Here is a 20,234-nt window from a genome sequence, read left to right as displayed (position 1 = left end):
GATTTCCAGAAGTAGAATTAATGTGTCCAAAATTATAAATCTTTACAAAGTCTTTAATACATTTTGCCAGGTTCCTTTCCAGAAATAATACACCAGTATATTGCCACCAGCACTGTATAAGCATGCCTGTTTCACTGCACACTGTCTAGCATCGAATCTTTTTTTATTAGTAGTTAATTCGATAGGTTAAAAATAGTATCTCACTGTTTTAATTTGCATTTATTTGATTATAAATGAAGTTGATAGTTTTTCATATGTCTTATTATGTGTTTCCTACAGCATGTATAACTTAACTAAATATCTCTGTGAAATTACTTGATTTCTTTGCCCTAAATAGAGCAAAACATTATGGAGTGAAGTTTTTTGGAAAGGAAGTCTAACAAATAATCAGAGGTGTAGACATAGTTGAGAAGGTTTGTAGAGTGGGGAAATGTTTGTAGGGTGAGAATATGCAGATGTGAAAGGATACATTCGCATCTCCCTGAACTGTCCTGTAAAACACTCCGTGTCTGGTGTGAAATACGTGGCATGACTTCCCATAGAGGCCAGTAACGCTCAGTTCCCCTTCCTCAAAAAACATTCCCCAGAGGTAAAAAGGTTATAGAGGTGACCCCAATTTATCAAGAAGGAACTTTATAAAGGTCACTGTTTTCTGGCTAAAAAGGTGGAGATACATGCTTCTAAACTATCAAAAACATTTAAAAATGAATATATATACTTAATACAGGAAAATATTTTTAGAAAATATCCTTAATCAGAATTTCCTTATAATGCTAAGTATTTCTGTTCATCTTGTATCTAGTTATTTGCCTTTTTAAAACTGTGTGGACTTAAAGCAACCTTTGCAGTTATTTTTCAAGACTGTATTAATTTGGCCATGTAGATAAGGGCTCTTCCTCTTTCTGATTTCCACACCTTCAGTGTTCATGAGAATTCTGCAGCCCTGTCTATACCACAAGTAGATGCTCTTTCATACGCAGTCAAACCTAGTTCCCCTGCCAGAGCATTTTATCCCACAAGTGTGTAGGGATTAAGAGGAATATCCATGCATTGAAGAGGAAAAAGAAATTCTACAAATTCTAGTCATTGTCAGTAACTATTCTTGCTTACTTATTCATTCAACATCATATTTTGAGCATCTCCTGTTTACTCTGCTATGAAGAATATGAAAATGAGTAAGACTGAGTGCATTCAGGCAGCCGGGGAGAGAGTAGATGTCAAAAAACAGTGGTTGTGGCTCATGCCTGTAATCCCAGCACTTTGGGAGGCCGAGATGGGCGGATCACCTGAGGCCAGGAGTTCAAGAGCAGCCTGGCCAACATGGCAAAACCCTGTCTCTACTGAAAATACAAAAACGAGCTGAGCGTGATGGCACACACCTGTAATCCCAGCTCCTTGGTGGGAGAATTGCTTGAACCCAGGAGGCGGAGGTTTCAGGGAGCTGAGATCGTGCCACTGCACCCCAGCCTGGGTGAGAAAACAAGACTCCATCTCAAAGAAAACAAAACAAAACAACAGCAACAACAACAAAAACCCACAGTGATTCTGGTTGGTCTACTAGGTATCAAGACTTCTTATATAATGTAGAAATTGCAAAGTAGTGAACCAAGGAGAGCATGATTGATTATATTAAATCCAGATTTGAGAGTTCTTTCTTCCAGAAAGTATTTATAGTCTATCTACTGTATTCTAAGCACTGTACCTAGCAGTTAGGGATCCAGTTTTTAAATTCTACGTTTTAGAGTTAATGCACATTCTCTAGTGAATGGGTACATTCGTTTGTCACTGCCTGCATTGTCCTTTGTATAGAGCAAATCAAAACTCCAATTCGGTGATCCTGACTTTTATATCATCCCTGATTTTAGAAGAGTTTTGTATACCCCCCCACCCGCAATCCCCAGAGTAAAAGTTCATCTGGATTACTGGGTCTTGCTTAGGTAATTTTAACCACTGCTTGCTGCTACTGCAGTCTATCATGTAGGCCACTGCTCTCCTAAAACAACTCAAATCCTGTCACTTCAGACACCTTCTGTGGCATCCTGCCTTCCACAGTCAGCTCCAGCCTGTGCCCCAGCCTCACCTACAGTCTACCTCACCTCACACTTGCCTCGGTAGCTGTTCCGTTCCCACTCCTGGGGCTTTGCTTATGCTTTTGCCTTGATTCTGGAAGCACTCAAGCACTCACCCTTTCCCTTTATCTACCTGTAGAAATCCCACTCCTTTCTGTGTTCACTCAGCTCAGTTGCGAAGTGTTTGCAGTGGTTTCATTTTGCTTTGTATTACATATTTCACCCTGCTGGATCCAGATTCTGAGCACAGGTTTTATATGTGTGTTCTTAGCAAACATATAAACGGAGAGATCCAGTTGATCAAAATAGCTCTAAAACAATGCGAAACCGAGATTGTCTCCCCAGAACATTTTCTTTGACATCTCTGCCTTCATGAACACAAGGGTGCAGGATATCAGACATGTGAATGCACAGGGCTACGATTCTTTTTTTTTTTTTTTTTTTTTTTTTTTTTTTTTTTTTTTTTTGAGACGGAGTCTCGCTCTGTCACCCAGGCTGGAGTGCAGTGGCCAGATCTCAGCTCACTGCAAGCTCCGCCTCCCGGGTTCCCGCCATTCTCCTGCCTCAGCCTCCCGTGTAGCTGGGACTACAGGCGCCTGCCACCTCGCCTGGCTAGTTTTTTGTATTTTTTAGTAGAGACGGGGTTTCACCGTGTTAGCCAGGATGGTCTCGATCTCCTGACCTCGTGATCCGCCCGTCTCGGCCTCCCAAAGTGCTGGGATTACAGGCTTGAGCCACCGCACCCGGCGATTCTTAATTAAATGACTCCATAAGAGAAAAATGAGAAGAGTTCAACTTTGGACTGGATAGCCAAGACCTTGAGATGGAAAAGAGTGAGGATATAAAGAATGGCAAACCCACTAAGGAAAAAGGTGAAAAGTGAGGCAAGGGAGGTGCCCAGGGCTTAGCCATTAGAACCAGTTGTGCTCAGAAGCCATTAAAGAGATTCCAGCAGGAGAGGACTCACGGTCCAGTCCATTTTTCAAAGAAGTAAGGTAACCTTCTTTCATGTTACATAGCTAGTCAGTAGGAAGACTTAGATTCAGCTTGTAGTTTTTTAAAGACACATAACTGATTCCGAAAATTAGATAAGTTCAATTTTTAGATCTGCTCAGAAATATCAAAGTATATCATATAAATATATCTCCCATTATGTATTTTGGTAATCTCTTTGGCTGGTTCAGCCTTCTGCAAACTGAGCTGTTGATCTTGCAAGATCATTCTCATGCCGAGCTATTTCATTTTTTTTCCTAGCAACTCATAAAATTATTTTCTCCTTTTTTTTAAATTTTAGGTCGAATGCAATTCCCGCCTGAACCCTGTAAATACAACTTTGCTAAAGGTAATGTGTCTTCTTCCCTCACTTCCAACCCTTATATATGCTTCAGATTAATCATTGGAATAATTGCCCAGAAAGAAGCAAAGCTTCCCTCTCTTTGGTTATCTCATTCTCTTCGTTTTTTTTTTTTTTTTTTTTTTTTTTTTTGAGACAGAGTCTTGCTCTGTCACCCAGGCTGGAGTGCAGTGGCACGATCTCGGCTCACTGCAACCTCCACCTCCCGGGTTCAAGCGATTCTCCTGCATCAGCCTCCTGAGTAGCTGGGAATACAGGTGCCCACCACCACCCCCAGCTAATTTTTCGTATTTTCAGTAGAGACGAGGTTTCACCATGTTAGCCATGTTAGCCAGGATGGTCTCAGTCTCCTGACCTTGTGATCCACCCACCTTGGCCTCCCAAAGTGCTGGGATTACAGGTGTGAGCCACCACGCCCAGCCTTCATTCTCTTTTTGAAATTATGCTTTTCGCCAGGTGCAGTGGCTCACACCTGTAATCTCAGCACTTTGGGAGGCTGAGGCACGTGGATCATGAGGTCAGGAGTTTGAGACCAGCCTAGCCAATATGGTGAAACCCCATCTCTACTAAAAATACAAAAATTAACTGGGCATGGTGGCACACACCTGTAGTCCCAGCTACCTGGGAGGCTGAGGCAGGAGAATCACTTGAATCCGGGAGGCAGAGGTTGCAGTGAGCCGAGATCACACCACTGCACTCTAGCCTGGGCGACAGAGTGAGACTCCATCTCAAAAATAAATAAACAAATAAAATAAAATAAAGCTGTTTTCCTGACTATGTTCTCATTGTAAAACATTGCAAAAAAGAGGAAAGAATATGGAATAAAATAAATTTAAATTATTCGTAATCCTATCACCCAAACCTCTGGTAAAATATTGCTGTCTTTTTCCTATACATTTTTACATCATTAAAATTAGAGAGGGGCTAGGCACGGTGGCTCATGCCTATAATCCCAACACTTTGGGGGGCTGAGGTGGGCGGATCGCTTGAGTCCAGGAGTTTGAGACCAGCCTGGGTGACAGAGTGACACCCTGTCAGAGAGTATTTACAACCCTGTATGTTTTCCTCAACTTTATGACATAGCCTTTCCCATGTAACTAAAAACTTTGGCTGGGTGCAGTGGCTCACACCTATAATCCCAGCGCTTTGGAAGGCAGAGGTGGGAGGCCAGGAGTTCGAGAGCAGTCTGGGCAACATAGTGAGACTCTGTCTCTACAAAAACAGTAAGAAAATTAGCTGGGCTTGGTGGTGCACATCTGTGGCCCCAGCTACTCAGGAAGCTGAGGCAAGAGGATTCCTTGAGCCCAGGAATTCGAGGATTTGTGCTCCTGACGCTGGGCTCCAGTCTAGGTGACAGAGTGAAACCCTGTCTCAAAAAAAAAAAAAAAAAAAAAAAAAAACTTTGTCAACATTATTTAATGTTGTGAGAATTAACATAATGGATGTAAATTCTTTATATGCAAAGTCCTGCTCTGTTGGTAAGGAAGCTTTCAGTAACAATTCTCATGATGAGGGTGTATGCATTTTCTTTCTCTTAGGGCAAATACAGACCAACTCTTATGCTAAATATCTAGAGATAGTATCAAGTGTCTCCCACTTTTGAGTATATAGGAGGCAAGAATTTCTACCTGTTATTGTTTCAACCTAGCTTTTCCTAGAGCCTCTACTAAAGTGTTTAGGTAGCTGACCTTCTAGCTTGTACTTGGACTACTGTAGATTTCAGTGCTGATCATATGTTGCTTACTGCTACATTTTCAGTCTGAAAAACCTCTGCCGTCTTCCTTTTCTCTTTGAAGTGTGTTTGAAAGGGAAGTGCTGTTACCAGAAATAGCCTGTAGTTCCTAAAAATCTAATGTGAGGTTAATGCTTTGAGGTGACCACATTCAAAATGTTCTGCCCTCCAGGCAATTGATGGGCTGGTCTAAAAATTTGGGGGAGGGGCCAGGCATGGTGGCTCACGCCTGTAATCCCAACACTTTGGGAGGCTGAGGCCAGGAGTTCAAGACCAGCCTGCCCAACATGATGAAACCTCATCTCTACTAAATACAAAAATTAGCCAGGCATGATGCTGGGTGCCTGTAATCCCAGCTACTCCACAGACTGAGGCAGGAGAATCGCTTGAACCTGGGAGGCAGAGGTTGCAGTGAGCTGAGATTGTGCCATTGCACTCCAGCCTGGGCAACAAGAGCGAGACTTTATCTCTTAAAAAAAATTTTTTTTTTAAGTTTGTAGTTTCAAACTAGTTTCTCACTTCAGGTTTGAATCAATATTCAAACGCAGAAAACTAAACCCTACAATAACCATAGACATAGTTATTTTTGGGCAAAAATGCCCATCTATAACACCATAGAATAGAGTGGATAACTCTTATGGCAGATTGAACCGATTCTCAAATCATTTTTGATATAGTTTGATAGAGAAACTTGGAAATAGTTTCTTCCAGTATTCTCTCTGCATGTGGGAACCGTTCTATATTCCAATCAGGTTTCAGCTCCTAAACTTCATGAAAATACAGCCTGTGCTGGTTTGGTTTTTTGTATATTTGTTAGATTAAATGTTTGTTTGTAATCTTATGCTTAGAATTTTCAGAGGCCTCTCCCTCGTTAATCTCAAACTTCTGTGTCTTCTGTGGCAGTCTCCTCAGTTGTAGTCCCTCCTCATAATAAGTTTTGATGCTAGTGAATTGAAACCATGGGGTTCATGTTCCTTTTTAAAAAAAGCCAGTCAGCCTGAATAGGATATCATCTGAGCCCAGAGTGCGTAACAGTAGGAAAAAAGAGAGCAGGCCTGGGGCCAGCATGCCCTAAAAATGCTTTACTGTGGATAGTAGATTCAGACCACCTGGGAGCTTATTAGAACTGTAAGTTCTATTTTTTTTTTTTTTTTTTTTTTTTTTTGGAGATGGACTCTCTGTTGCCCAGGTTGGAGTGCAGTGGCATGATCTTGGCTCACTGCAACCTTTGCCTCCTGAGTTCAAGCGATTCTTCTGTGTCAGCCTCCAGAGTAGCTGGGACTACAGGTGTGTGCCACCATGCCTGGTTAATTTTTGTTTTTTTTTGTTTGTTTTTGTTTTTTTGAGACAGAGTCTCGCTCTGTCACCCAGGCTGGAGTGCAGTGGCTCCATCTCGGCTCACCACAAGCTCCGCCTCCAGGGTTCACGCCATTCTCCTGCCTCAGCCTCCCAAGTAGCTGGGACCACAGGTGCCTACCACCATACCCGGCTAATTTTTTATATTTTTAGTAGAGACGGAGTTTCACCGTGTTAGCCAGGATGGTCTCGATCTCCTGACCTCGTGATCCACCCGCCTCGGCCTCCCAAAGTGCTGGGATTACAGGTGTGAGCCACCACGCCCGGCCAATTTTTGTATTTTTAGTAGAGATGGAGTTTCACCATGTTGGCCAGGCTGGTCTGGAACTCTTGACCTCAGGTGATCCCCCTGCCTCGGCCTCCCAAAGTGCTGGGATTACAGATGTGAGCCACCACGCCTGGCCAGAAATGCATGATCATGAACCATACCCCAAACCTATCAAATCAGAATCTCTGGGACAGGAATCCAAGAATCTGAGTTTTAACAAGTCCTTCAGGTAATTCCAGCACACACTAATGAAGCCATATCCTAGAAATCCTTGGACGCATGAGAATAACCAGCTGTAAATGTTTATGAAGTGAAAAGCAGCATTACCAAACCCAGCTATTAGAGGAAAGTAACTGACTGAGCGAGCCGGCTGAATCAGTATCAGCTCCTGATGGCTGAGTGTCCTTACTCATGGAGGAAAGATAATGTAGAGTTGAAATGGGACTTGGAAAGCACGATGCACTGAGAAGTTAGGGTCACACTGTTTGAGGGCTCTGAAAGGAACATTCTTCAGGTGCTTTTCATGGTTGAGAATAGTGGTTAACTTCACTATCACCTCAACAGAAAATTCCCACCATGGGCCTGAAAGTCAGGGCTTCAGTCTTATTGATAAATAAGTATGTAATAATGATATCAGATTTTCATCCAAGGTTATAAATGTTTGTATGACTTGCAGTTAAACGTTAAAACCTAGAATTCGATCTTGTTCTCTTTGAAAGGACTTGGGGTGTTCAGAGCAATTCTCTTAAGGGTAAGTCCCAGCTGACTTGCATATTTTTCCTTTTCTAGATGGCAGACTGTGGGGGACTGCCCCAGGTAGTGCAGGTAAGGAAATTTTTTTTTTAAACACCCATTTAATTCTGCCTCTCTGTCTGTGTGAAGATTAATGCCCTCTTGTTTTATCCCCCCAGCCTGGGAAGCTCACCGAGGCCTTCAAGTACTTTTTGCAGGGAATGGGCTACAGTGAGTAGTATACAACTTTCTATCTAGCAACAATTTAGGATTATTGGGGACCAGTTTCACATCTGGGAGCCCACAATTCCTGAGATATAACCTCTGTGGCAGCTAGCCTTAAGCAAAGTAGAAACTGAAATGGTTATGGAACACTGATTTGTCCATATTTATGAGAAGCTAACACTCAGCACTTACTTTTATCAGGCACTATATATTCTTTTGTTTTTTGTTTTTTTGTTTTTTTGGTTTTTTTTTTTTGAGACGGAATGTCACTCTGTCGCCAGGCTGGAGTGCAGTGGTGTGATCTCGGCTCACTGCAACCTCCGCCTCCTGGGTTCAAGCGATTCTCCTGCCTCAGCCTCCCAAGTAGCTGGGACTACAGGCACCTGCCACCATGCCCAGCTAATTTTTGTATTTTTAGGAGAGACAGAGTTTCACCATGTTGGCCAGGATGGTCTTGATCTCTTGACCTCGTGATCTGCCTTCCTCGGCCTCCCAAAGTGCTGGGATTACAGGCGTGAGCTACCACACCCAGCCTATATATTCTTAATCTAAGAGGTCATTCTGTTATTAGTGCCATTTTATAGAAGAAGAAACTGAGGCTCAGAGAGACTAAGCACATTACCAAGGGTAAAAATTCAGCTGCAGGGCCATGTTCAAACCCTGGCAGTCTGACTCCAAAGCCCAATTTTGAACCCCTGCAGCTTAGGCTGTCCTAGCTGTGGATCTGAAATTATGATTTGCATTTAAACTCAGCTGGTTAATAACTCCTGACCAAGAGAAATGAAACGGAGACGCAGGAGAAAAGGGCAGTATCCTTGGTAAAGTCTCCTCCACTCCAGGAGATGAACTTGGAGAGTGTTTTAGAGCAAGTCCAAGGGTGTGTCCATATCACCTTCCATTGTCCTGGTCTCTTGTAAGACCCCTGAGCTTTCTCATGGTCACAGAATTATCTACACTTGCTCCTTTCTTGGAGTTTTAAGAAAAACTCAGCTGGCCGGGCGCGGTGGCTCAAGCCTGTAATCCCAGCACTTTGGGAGGCCGAGACGGGCGGATCACGAGGTCAGGAGATCGAGACCATCCTGGCTAACACGGTGAAACCCCGTCTCTACTAAAAAATACAAAAAACTAGCCGGGCGTGGTGGCGGGCGCCTGTAGTCCCAGCTACTCGGGAGGCTGAGGCAGGAGAATGGCGTGAACCCGGGAGGCGGAGCTTGCAGTGAGCTGAGATCCGGCCACTGCACTCCAGCCTGGGCGACAGAGCGAGACTCCGTCTCAAAAAAAAAAAAAAAAAAACTCTTTCACCCAGGCACAGAGCTCCTTACCCAGTAGGGTGATTTTTCCTCTGTCTTTGGTATTAGTGTGGATAATGGTCATTGGAGAGCTGCCTGGTCAGCTGCTCTGTGCAGCTGGGCCCTGGGTGCAGCCCTGTACCTCCCAGGCAGACCATGTATGTCTTGTCTTAAGTGGCTCTGTCATCCTTGCCTGTGAGCTGCTACCAACCGAGCCCACACCCACAGCTCTGTGGCTCACTGGGAGGACCAGGAGCCCCTCTCCTATCCCATTCTTATCCTTTTCCTATGAAATAGCTGATCTTCCAGCCCACTTCTGATCCAAAGCAAGATGACTGTTGATAGGCAAGGGGAAAACAATTGCCTTTGTCTAGTTGAGGAAAGTAACATTTGAGATGTTATTGAAGTATCTTGTCAGCCTCACCTCCTCTCTGGGAGCTTAAGATAAAAGTTTATCCCTGGCTTAGAGTATTCTGTCAGTGTCTACCAGGCAGCTGAGGTTGCCACTTGGCAGTCTCGGATCACTAACCTGCCTTTTCCTGTGTCCATCCTGCTTCCAGTCCTGTATGTGCAGCTCAGTCACCTGAGCACCGAGTCAGGTACCTTCCTCTGTGCTGGCCCCGCCCCGCCTTCCAGTCTCTCCTGGCTGCACTGGCTGGCTGCAGCATGTCCGCGGTCTTACTGTGCAGTGAGAGCCCGATAGAACGTGGCTCAGTACGCCCCAAGAGATTTAGCCTACAGGTCCAGCCCTGGTCTCCCAGGAGGAAGAAAGGATCTGGTTGTAAGGGGCAGCCTCCTCTTGTCATCCTAAATCCAGGGTCACAGCAGCAGCTGAAACTTGATAGGCAGGGCCTATCTTCCACCGCCACCTACTAATCCTTGAATTAACCTCCAGACATAGGAATCCAAGGACAGCCTTGGCTCTAAATAGGAGGGTCAGAGCCTGTGCCCAGAGAACTCTGCAGATGATAGCACCTTTTGACCCCAGCATTGAAATACAGCTAGGGGAGTGGCTGCTGCCCAGGACGATAGGCAGGGAGGCTATATGCCAGGTAAGGCCCAGTCCTAGCCAAGCTGGAAGGACCTTAGAGTCAAGCAGTGGCAGAACAGGAGTCTGAGTTTAACACCTACCCCCAGAGCTCCTCCATCCCTGGCAACCTGTATCTCATCCCTGTGTTGATGTCAGCTCCAAGCCAACCCGCCCTCCCCTTCACCTGCACCATCCTACACATCTCCTCCCTGGTAGCAAGGTAGCCTGTGGACACGGATGGTAGTCTCGTTGTATCGAGCTTGCACTGTGTTTGTGAAACACCTTCATACTTGTGTGTTTGTCTTTCTTTTCTTTTGGTTTAGTCTTGCATGCACTGTAGGTTTTGGTTACCTGTTTGGGTTCCCAAAGCCTCCATTCTGTCACTGTCTGAATGGTGTGGGCATAGCTAAGAGGCCATACTCTGGACTTAGGGTTTCCCCTTGTTCTGGGGTGACTACAATCAGCTGAGATTCCAACCAGATCTAAAGGATTAAAGTGGCCTCACATATCACCACTCACCTAGAGCAAATAATACAAAATGGGGATGGCTATATCTTGTCCTGGGTGTCATTGTAAATGAGTCGGAAAAGCTAAACATAAAGCCTTTGGTGAGACTCCTAGGTTAGCTGGGCCTAACTGGGGCTTTACCTTCTAGTCCCCTTGGTTCTCTGTTACAGTACCATCTGCCAGCATGACTCGGCTCGCCCGATCACGAACCCACTCAACCTCGAGTAGCCTCGGCTCTGGAGAAAGTCCCTTCAGCCGGTCTGTCACCAGCAATCAGTCAGATGGAACTCAAGAATCCTGTGAGTCCCCTGATGTCCTGGACAGACACCAGACCATGGAGGTGTCCTGCTAAGCAGATGCTCATCCCCTGGACCATTGCAAGTCCATCCTTCTTCAAATGACCACTCCATAATATAACATTTCATCCATGTAAACTGGCCTCTACTATCTTTAACTCATGCATGGCCACTGAACCTCTCTCTAGTAGCCTGGATTTATCATTCTCTCTGCCTGCCCACCCCCTTTTTTGTATAGCCCAGGAACCACTTCCATGCCATACTGTAACATTCCAACATCTTTAGCCGATCAGATCTCTCCATCTCCCCTCTTGCCAGCTTTTTCCCGTGCTCCCCCAACTATGTATCGGATAAGATTCTTTGATCCCAACTCTGTGTGTGTGCGAGCACGTGTGTCTCTGTTTGTGTGTGCATAGTTCTGTGGTTTTAGACACGCTTTCTTGTAGTGCTTCTGCAAAAAAACAAAAAAGGGACTTATTTTGCATTCTCAATGGTGTTTTTAAGGGAATTAGGCAGAATAGATTTCTAGGTTGGGTAGGCCACTGCATTCTCTTTTGTTTGCAAATTGTTCAACAAAATTTGCAGAGTGATTTCAGGAGAGAGCAGCTCTGAGGAATGTGGAAAATCATAATTGCCATCTGGACCATTGATTGATTGTGAGCAATAGTAGAAGGGTGCCTATTACATAGAGAGACTCCTTCTGTCCAGATGAATTTCTGTATACTCTTCTATAAATAAAAGGGAGGAATATATTCTGCTGGAAGCCCATGAACCATCGGTGAGGTTCCGATACAACACAGAGTTTTTTCCAAGGAGTGAATGTGGCTTAATTACTGGACTCTCTTAGCACAGGAAGGTGGAAACAAAATGTCAGGCCTCTGCTCTGAAAAGCAAAACTGCTGTCGCTGCAGTATCTTATACTGGACATCCACATATCCACAAGAAGTGCCTCTTAGGTCTATGATGGAGAGTATCTCCATTCCTCAGTTCCCAGAGAGGGGAGAGGTATGGCCTAAAAAGCATGTAGATGGTGGAGAAATGGGTAGGGGAAGAGGAACAGTCATTAACATAGTATCATGTTTAATAAGTATGGCCTTGATTTCAGTAGATGTAATGGAAGCCAAATTAAATTGATACAGAACCCATTTCTCAGAGTCTTTTTTTTTTTGAGACAGTCTCGTTCTGTCACCCAGGCTGGAGTGCAATGGCGCAAACTTGGCTCACCCTCTGCCCCCTGGGTTCAAGCGATTCTCCTGCCTCAGCCTCCCGAGTAGCTAGGACTACAGGCACCTGCCACCACGCCCAGCTAAGTTACGTATTTTCAGTAGAGATGGAGTTTCACCATGTTGGCCAGGCTCGTCTCAAACTCCTGACCTCAGGTGATCCGCCCGCCTCAACCTCCCAAAGTGCTGGGATTACAGGCATGAGTCATTTTGCCCAGCCATCAGAAAGACTGTTAATCCCGTGAACTCCCTTTTGCAGGAGGGAAAGGGCCACTCTGTAGGGGCAGCCCTGTCCAGGTAAAGTTGTTTTCAGCCTCCTGTCTACAGTTAAGTGAGGGAGTCACAGCAAGACAGAGAGTATTGCTGGAGGGTGAGAACTGTGGAGACCAACTGCCACATAGCAAGAGCCCAGCTCTTGGGAGCATTGAGATGTAAGCTCAGGGTTACACAGTTCCAAATCTTGGGAAGGGGCTTTTCAGACACACTGCTTTCTGCCGAGATAAGGAATGCATCACTCTGCCAGAGTATGACTTTTTACAGATTATTAAATAAAGCTGTATATGTCTCATTGTTACCTGATTGCTGGTGGTATTTCTTTCAAGCCATTCACTGGGGTTCAAGGCGGGACGAGTTGCTGTATGCTGGTTCTGTGTTGGCATTTTCACATGTGATTGCTTATCCACCAAGCAACACTGTCCATTTATAGGAGGAAATGAAGCCTGATGATAAATCATTTGCCCAAGGTCATATAGCCAGTAACTCCAGCCAGGATCAAATCCTAGGGAATTATGCAGAATTCTATCTGATGTGTCTATATTTCCCTGAAGCCAAAAATCGTGAGAAACCTGACAGTATTGTTTGTGATGGAGGAGAAGCTGAAGTCTTGAGAAAGTTGTCCACGTCACAGCTCTACCACCTGTGTGGGATTGCGGAGTCTCACTTCTCATTTAATCATCTGCAACCACTTATCTGGGTTCCTCTAAGAGACCAGCCTGTGTTTCTCCAGAGATGGCTATATTTGTACCATCAAGAATAATTTCAGACCGGGTGCGGTGGCTCACACCTGTAATCCCAGCACTCTGGGAGGCCGAGGTGGGCGGATCACTTGAGGACAGGAGTTAAAAGACCAGCCAGGCCAACATGGTGAAGCCCTGTTTCTACTAAAAATACAAAAATTAGCCGGACATGGTGGTGTGTGCCTGTAATCCCAGCTACTTGGAAGGCTGAGGCAGGAGAATCACTTGAACCCAGGAGCTGGAGGTTGCCATGAGCTAAGATCACACCACTGCACTCTAGCCTGGGCTACAGAGCGAGACTGTGTCTCAAAAAAAAAAAAAAAAACAGATTACTCCTGTATTCCCAGCACTTTGGGAGGCCGAGGCAGGCGGATCACCGGAGTTCAGGAGTTCAAGACCAGCCTGACCAATATCATGAAACCCCATCTCTACTAAAAGTACAAAAAAAAAAAAAAAAAAAATTAGCCGAGTGTAGTGGCATGTGCCTGTAATCCCATCTACTCGGGAGGCTGAGACAGGAGAATCACTTGAACCCGGGAGGTGGAGGTTGCAGTGAGCCAAGATTGCACCATCGCACTCCAGCCTGGGCAACAAGAGTGAGACTCCTTCTCAAAAAAAAAAATAATTTTAGGAGACCACCATCTCAGATGAGTTTTCAATGACCCAGGGGCAAGTGCCAGCAAAAGTGCATGTGGAGTGCTACATCTGTGAGAGGCACTCATAAAAAATGACATGGACCACAGAGTGCAGTGGCTCACGCCAGTAATCCCAGCACTTTGGGAGGCCGAGGCGGGTGAATCACAAGGTCAGGAGATCGAGACCATCCTGGCTAATACAGTGAAACCCCATCTCTACTAAAAATACAAAAAATTAGTCGGCCGTGGTGGCGGGCACCTGTAGTCCCAGCTACTTGGGAGGCTGAGGCAGGAGAATGGCATGAACCCGGGAGTCAGAGCTTGCAGACAGCAGAGATAGCACCACTGCACTCCAGCCTGGGCAGCAGAGCAAGACTGTCTCAAAAAAAAAAAAAAAAAAAAAAAATGACATGGACCCTGCCCATTCTGGCAGAGGAGTTGAAACAAATGTATGTGAACAGATAAAGATTACCAAGCTGAAGCCTTACAATGCAGGCCAATGGTCCACAGAATGCTGACATGGGAAGGAATTGATCTGATGGCCTCAGTTGCCCTTTTTTTGTTTTGTTATGTTTTGTTTTGACATGGAGTCTCGCTCTGTCGCCCAGGCTGGACTGCAGTGGCACGATATCCACTCACTGCAACCTCCACCTCCTAGGTTCAAGCAATTCTCCTGTCTCAGCCTCCCGAGTCCTGGGACTACAGGCATGTGCTGCCACGCCCAGCTAATTTTTTGTAGAGATGGGGTTTCGCCATGTTGACCATGCTGGTCTGGAACTCCTGACTTTCAGTGATCTGCCTGCCTCAGCTTCCCAAAGTGCTGAGATTACAGGCATGAGCTACTGCGCTGGGACTTTTTTTTTTTTTTTAAACAGTGTCTTGCTTTGTCACCCAAGCTGGATGGTAGTGGTGTAATCATAGCTCACTGCAGCCTCAAACTCCTGGGCTCAAGCCATCCTCCCACTTCAGCCTCTTGAGTAACAGACTATAGGCATGCACCACCATGCCTAGCTAATGTTTTATTTTTTGTAGAGACAGGGTATCACTTTGTTGCCCAGGCTGGACTTGAACTCCTGACCTCAAGTGATCTTGCCTTAGCCTCCCAAAATGCTAGGATTACAGGTGTGGGAATCAGCCCTTTATTGAGCATCTATATATAGGCCAGGCCCTTAATGCCTTCCTATAAATTTCCTTCTATTGACCCAGTGAGATACATGCTATTCCCATTTTATGGATGCAGAAGCGGGTCCAGAGATAACTAGTTTGTAAATGGTCACAAAACTAGTAAGTGGCTGTATGGGAAACAGTTTCCTCCACTACACTCAACAATTCCAACACTTCTGTGACCAAATGTATGAGCTTTTTTCCCATACCAACCAATTCTCCAACACCCCAGACACGGAGTAGGTGTCCTAAATTATGACTCCAGCTTCCTGGCGTTAGCACAGACCCTACAGGTTAAGGGTTCAGGCCCACAAGACCTGCTTCAGATGCCAGTTGCAAGCACTGGATCCCCAGGTTATTCATACTTCTGTCCACCCTGGCTACAAATCGGACCCCCTCCCTCAGGTTTGATAGTTTGCTAGGATGGCTCACAGAACTCAGGGAAACACTGAATTTACTGGTTTATTATTAAAAAGGATATGAGGCTGGATGTGGTGGCTCACACCAGTAATCCTAGCACTTTGGGAGGAAGAGGATCACTTGAACCCAGGAGTTCAAGACCAGCCTGGGCAATATAGTGATCATGAGGTCAGGAGATGAAAACCATCCTGGCTAACACGGTGAAACCCCATCTCTACTAAAAATACAAAAAATTAGCTGGGCCTGGTGGCGGGCACCTGTAGTCCCAGCTACTCAGGAGGCTGAGGCAGGAGAATGGCGTGAACCCGGAAGGCAGAGCTTGCAGTGAGCCAAGATCGTGCCACTGCACTCCAACCTGGGTGACAGAGCAAGACTCCGTCTCAAAAAAAAAAAAAAAAAAAAAAAACCATACGATAAAGGATACAACAGGTAAATGCCCAGATAAAGAAGTATATAGCGCCGGGCGCGGTGGCTCAAGCCTGTAATCCCAGCACTTTGGGAGGCCGAGACGGGCGGATCACGAGGTCAGGAGATCGAGACCATCCTGGCTAACACTGTGAAACCCCGTCTCTACTAAAAAATACAAAAAAACTAGCCGGGCGAGGTGGCGGGCGCCTGTAGTCCCAGCTACTCCGGAGGCTGAGGCAGGAGAATGGCGTAAACCCGGGAGGCGGAGCTTGCAGTGAGCTGAGATCCGGCCACTGCACTCTAGCCCGGGCAACAGAGCAAGACTCCGTCTCAAAAAAAAAAAAAAAAAAAAAGAAGTATATAGGGCCGGGTGTGGTGGCTCACACCTGTAATCCCAGCACTTTGGGAGGCCAAGGCAGGTGGATCACAAGGTCAAGAGTTCGAGGCTGGTCAACATGGTGAAATCCTGTCTCTACTAAAAATACAAAAATTAGCCGGGCATGGTGGCAGATGCCTGTAATCCCAGCTACTTGGGAGGCTGAGGCAGGAGAATCACTTAAACCCAGGAGGCAGAAGTTGCCGAGATCGTGCCATTGCACTCCAGCCTGGGCAACAAGAGCAAAACTCTGTCTCAAACAAAAAAAAATATGTAGGAGGCTGGACACAGTGGCTCAAGCCTGTAATCCCAGCAGTTTAGGAAGCCAACGCGGGTGGATCCCCTGAGGTCAGGAGTTCGAGACCAGCCTGGCTAACATGATGAAACCCATCTCTACTAAAAATACAAAAATTAACTGGGCATGATGGTGGGCACCTGTAATCCCTGCTACTCGGGAGGCTGAGGCAAGAGGATCACTTGAACCCTGGAAGCAAAGGATGCAGTGAGCCTAAATTGTGCCACTGCACTCCAGTCTGGGCAACATAGCAAGACTCCGTCTTTAAAAAAAAAAAAAAAAAAAAAAAACGTAGAGCAAAATCTGGAGGGGTCTCAGGGAGTTGGAGTGTGCCATCCTTCTGGTGTGCTGGATGTGTCACCAACCTGGAAGCTCTCTGAACCTCGTACTTTAGGGATTTTTATGGAAGCTTCATCACATAAGCATTATCAATTATTAACTCAATCTCCAGCTCCTCTCCCTACTCCAGAGGATGAGGGTGGGACTGAAAGCTCCAAGCTCATAATGATGGCTTTGTCTTTCTAGTGACCGCTCCCCATCCAGGAGCCCACCAAGTGTTGCCTCATTAGAACAGAAAACACTTCTGTCACCGAGGAAATTAGAAGGGTTTTAAGAGCTCTAGCCAGGAGCCAGGGAGGAACACCAGTGCATATTTCTTAGTGGAAGACCTAGGATTTTAAATTTTGTAATTCTTAGGTGCTTCCCTAAGTAGAAAAGGAGAGTTATGCAGTGGGATTGTTTTAAGAAGAGACCAGAGATTCCCTACTTCCTGCCTCATTCATGAACTGCACCTTGAGGCTTGTTTTGGAAATTTGCCTGTCGTAAGAAGACGGGCATTAGAGTTGTTTGGCAGCAGGAGTGGGAAGGTGGGCTCAAGCCAAGGCCTACGTCCCTGAGTGGCTGTCACCCATTCTAACATCCTGATTAGAACTTTCGTGCAGAAGTGTGCCTCCACTCGGGCTCCTTCAGCTCGCTATGCCAAGTGCCTACAAAGATACAAGTCAAACCAGCCTTCCCCAGGATCAATGGAGAACCTGAGCAGGAGTGCTCTAGCTGGCAAGGCCCCAGAAAAGGCTGCATGGGCTGAGCTGGAGTCAGGAGTCATTTCAGTGCAGAGGGCCCTTTGTCTCCAGGAGTACTAATCCCCCTAATGGGGAAGCAGCAAGAGGGTGTGGTTAAATCTTAATGAAAGGTGGGACTGAAGGTAACACACTGATCAAAGACAATTCAGCCGGAGTCACATTCTTTATCCTAGACCAGTGACTCTCAAGCTTGGCCACGGACTGTGGCTCATGCTTGTAATCCCAACACTTAGGGAGGCGGAGGCAGGAGGATCAATTGAAGCCAGGAGTTTGAGACCAGCCTAGGCAGCACAGTGAAACCTCATCTCTACAAAAAAATGTTAAAATTAGCCATGAGTGCTGGTGCACACCTGTAGTCCTAGCTACTCAAGGCTGAGAAGGGAGGATTACTTGAGCCTGGGTCAAGGCTGCACTGAGCTATGATTGTGCCACTGCACTCTATCCTGGGTGACAAAGCAAGACCCTGTTAAAAAATCAAGCCTGGGCATGCATTGGAATCACCTGGAAGCATGAAAACAGATTGCCGGGCCTACCCCCAGAGTGTGATTCCGTGGATCTGGGATGCAGCCTGAGAATTTGCATGTCTAACAAATTCCCGCTGAGGCTGCTGGTCTAGGGACCACACTTGGAGACCACTGCCCAGATACTGCTATTCAGAGTGTCCCCAGACTGGCAACATGGGGGTCACCTGGGAGCTTATTAGAAATGCAAAATATTGAACTCCGCCCCAGACCTTCTGAATCAGAGCCTGCAGTTTAACAAGATCTCCAGGTGATTTCTATGCACACTAAAGGTTGAGAAGGCACTGCTTCCCAAACTCGGCAGTCAAGGGAATCTCTTGGTTTAAAATTTAGATTCCTGGGCTCCCTGTCTGGTGACTTGGATTTAGAAGGTTTGGGAGATCCCAGAAATTACTACAGTTAAGCCCGGTTGAGTGATTGTTATGGTCAGGCCAGCATGGGAACTCCTGCTCATTTTCCTCAGTCCTGTGTTCCTTGGACAAGACCATGCCACAAAGCCAGAGAAAAACCTTTTGCTCCAGGATCATGACAAGGCAGCAGCTGCTCCCCTAGAAACAGGAACTCGGGGAAGGTGGCTCCTCCATGGTCTGTGATGCCGTCAGAGGAAACGGGTGGTTGTGAGAACCACAGAGTCTGCAGTCGGAGCTAGAGCTCCAAGGACCCCACGCCTGTGTCTCTGTGACAGAGCTCAAAGGGCCCTGGGCCTTCCTTCCCTGGCTCGGCTGTGCTTGGGAGGGTTCCCCAATCCAGAATCCCTCAGGAGCATGGGGCAGCTGATCCATCCCTGCTGTACAAACTGCTGACTGCAGACGGATGCTGAGCTACCCAAACCGACACCTAGCCTCTCTCTGAAGCTCCTTCCAGGCTGAGAGAGTTCTGGGTCCTAGGACCAAGGACACTGGCAGGCTTCCAGAAGGGGCCCCAACCTGTCCAGCCAGAGCATGCGTCTCAGCAGAGCCATCTTCCCAAGCCTGTGATGACAAACCAGTAAGTATGCTTGCTTTTGTTCTCGGATGGCCTAGAGCCAGGTGAGGAAGAATGGTCTCCCCGGCTCAGACTGGGTCTGGGCTTTATTTGCCATTGGGAAAAAAACAGCTGAAGGAGAAGGGAGAGTGGCTGTAAAGAGGGGTGTTTTCTGGGGGTCCCAGAAGAACCAAGACCCACCTGCTCCACCTTTGACTGCCTCTTGGAGCTTACGCTCTTCCCTGCAGCTTGTCTTCACGCCCGTCCTAGTCCCATCTCAGTTGCACATTTGCTGTGTGACTTTGGGCCCCTCTCTGCGCTGCAGTGAGACTCCAAAGGCAGGAATGTGAGGGCTATCATCTCTCAAGACAGTTCAGCTAGAGAGCCTACAGTGAAATCTCACTCTCAAAAGGGTGATATTTCTCAGTGGAAAGAAAGGGAGAGATCTCCCTTTAACTCGATCCAAATTCATTATTGTTTTTTGTTGAGTTGGGGTCTCGTTCTGTCACCCAGGCTGGAGTGCGGCAGCATAATCATGACTATAGACTTGAACCCCTGGGCTCAAGTGTAGTGGTGCAGTCCTAGCTCATTGCACCCTTGAACTCCTGGGTTCACGGGATCCTCCCACCTTAGGCTCCCAAGTAGCTGAGACTACAGGCATGTACCACCATACCCAGCTAATTTGTTATATTTTTGTAGAGATGGCGGGGGCCGGGGGGAGGTCTCACTATGTTGCCCAGGCTGGTCTCAAACTCCTGGCCTCGAGCAATCCTCCTGTCTCAGCCTCCTGAATTGCTGGGATTATAGGCATGAGCCACCGTGCCTGGTCAAATTCATCACTCTTACACCCACTACTGAAAAATGATCTTCAGAAGCACAAAATACACATGACAGCAGGCCCAGCCCTGCACGAATGGGCTATGTGACCAGAAGCACAAGGTTGTCCTCTCAGGGAGTTGGTCACTGTATCTGAAATGGGGCCCAAGTGAGACATTGAAAAAAAAAAACAACCAATATTCTGGGCAGTGAGCTGATCTCGGCTGCCGTTGACTAACTTTTTCCTTTCACCTGATAACCTCATGTCCTCCGGAAAGTGCCTGGCACATAGTAAGATTTTCAAAAATTTGTGTAGTTATTGATTAGATGCTGTCTTATAAAAGTTGTGGCTAATACTGCCTCCTCCTAGGCTGGCCTATCGCATGGTCTTTATTTTGCCCCCAGGGGCTTATTGGCCTTGACCTGACCAAGTCCTTGACCAGGTGAAGGGAGCTGC

At 46.4% G+C, this 20,234-nt stretch overlaps 2 protein-coding genes across 3 annotated transcripts in view; both read left to right on the top strand.

Annotated features, from left to right (window-relative positions):
• The window catches only part of NDRG3 (NDRG family member 3), a 99,385-nt gene extending 86,725 nt beyond the window's left edge, over positions 1–12,660 (top strand). For both annotated transcript variants that reach the window (XM_030915606.1, XM_030915604.1), the window contains exons 13-16: positions 3,364–3,411; positions 7,569–7,604; positions 7,691–7,742; positions 10,733–12,660. In XM_030915606.1, the coding sequence (XP_030771466.1) occupies positions 3,364–3,411; positions 7,569–7,604; positions 7,691–7,742; positions 10,733–10,914 (318 nt within the window). In that variant the 3' untranslated portion in view covers positions 10,915–12,660. The remainder of the gene's footprint in view (positions 1–3,363; positions 3,412–7,568; positions 7,605–7,690; positions 7,743–10,732) is intronic.
• Positions 12,661–18,620: 5,960 nt separating this feature from the next.
• The window catches only part of SLA2 (Src like adaptor 2), a 35,409-nt gene continuing 33,795 nt past the window's right edge, over positions 18,621–20,234 (top strand). The window contains exon 1 of the mRNA XM_010386584.2: positions 18,621–18,985. The gene's annotated coding sequence lies outside the window, so the exon portion shown is untranslated. The remainder of the gene's footprint in view (positions 18,986–20,234) is intronic.

This window comes from Rhinopithecus roxellana, chromosome 13 (assembly GCF_007565055.1).
Source record: "Rhinopithecus roxellana isolate Shanxi Qingling chromosome 13, ASM756505v1, whole genome shotgun sequence".
NCBI lineage: Eukaryota > Metazoa > Chordata > Mammalia > Primates > Cercopithecidae > Rhinopithecus > Rhinopithecus roxellana.
The sequence above is the reverse complement of the archived record's forward strand: the minus strand, read 5'-3'. Positions and strand labels throughout refer to the sequence as shown.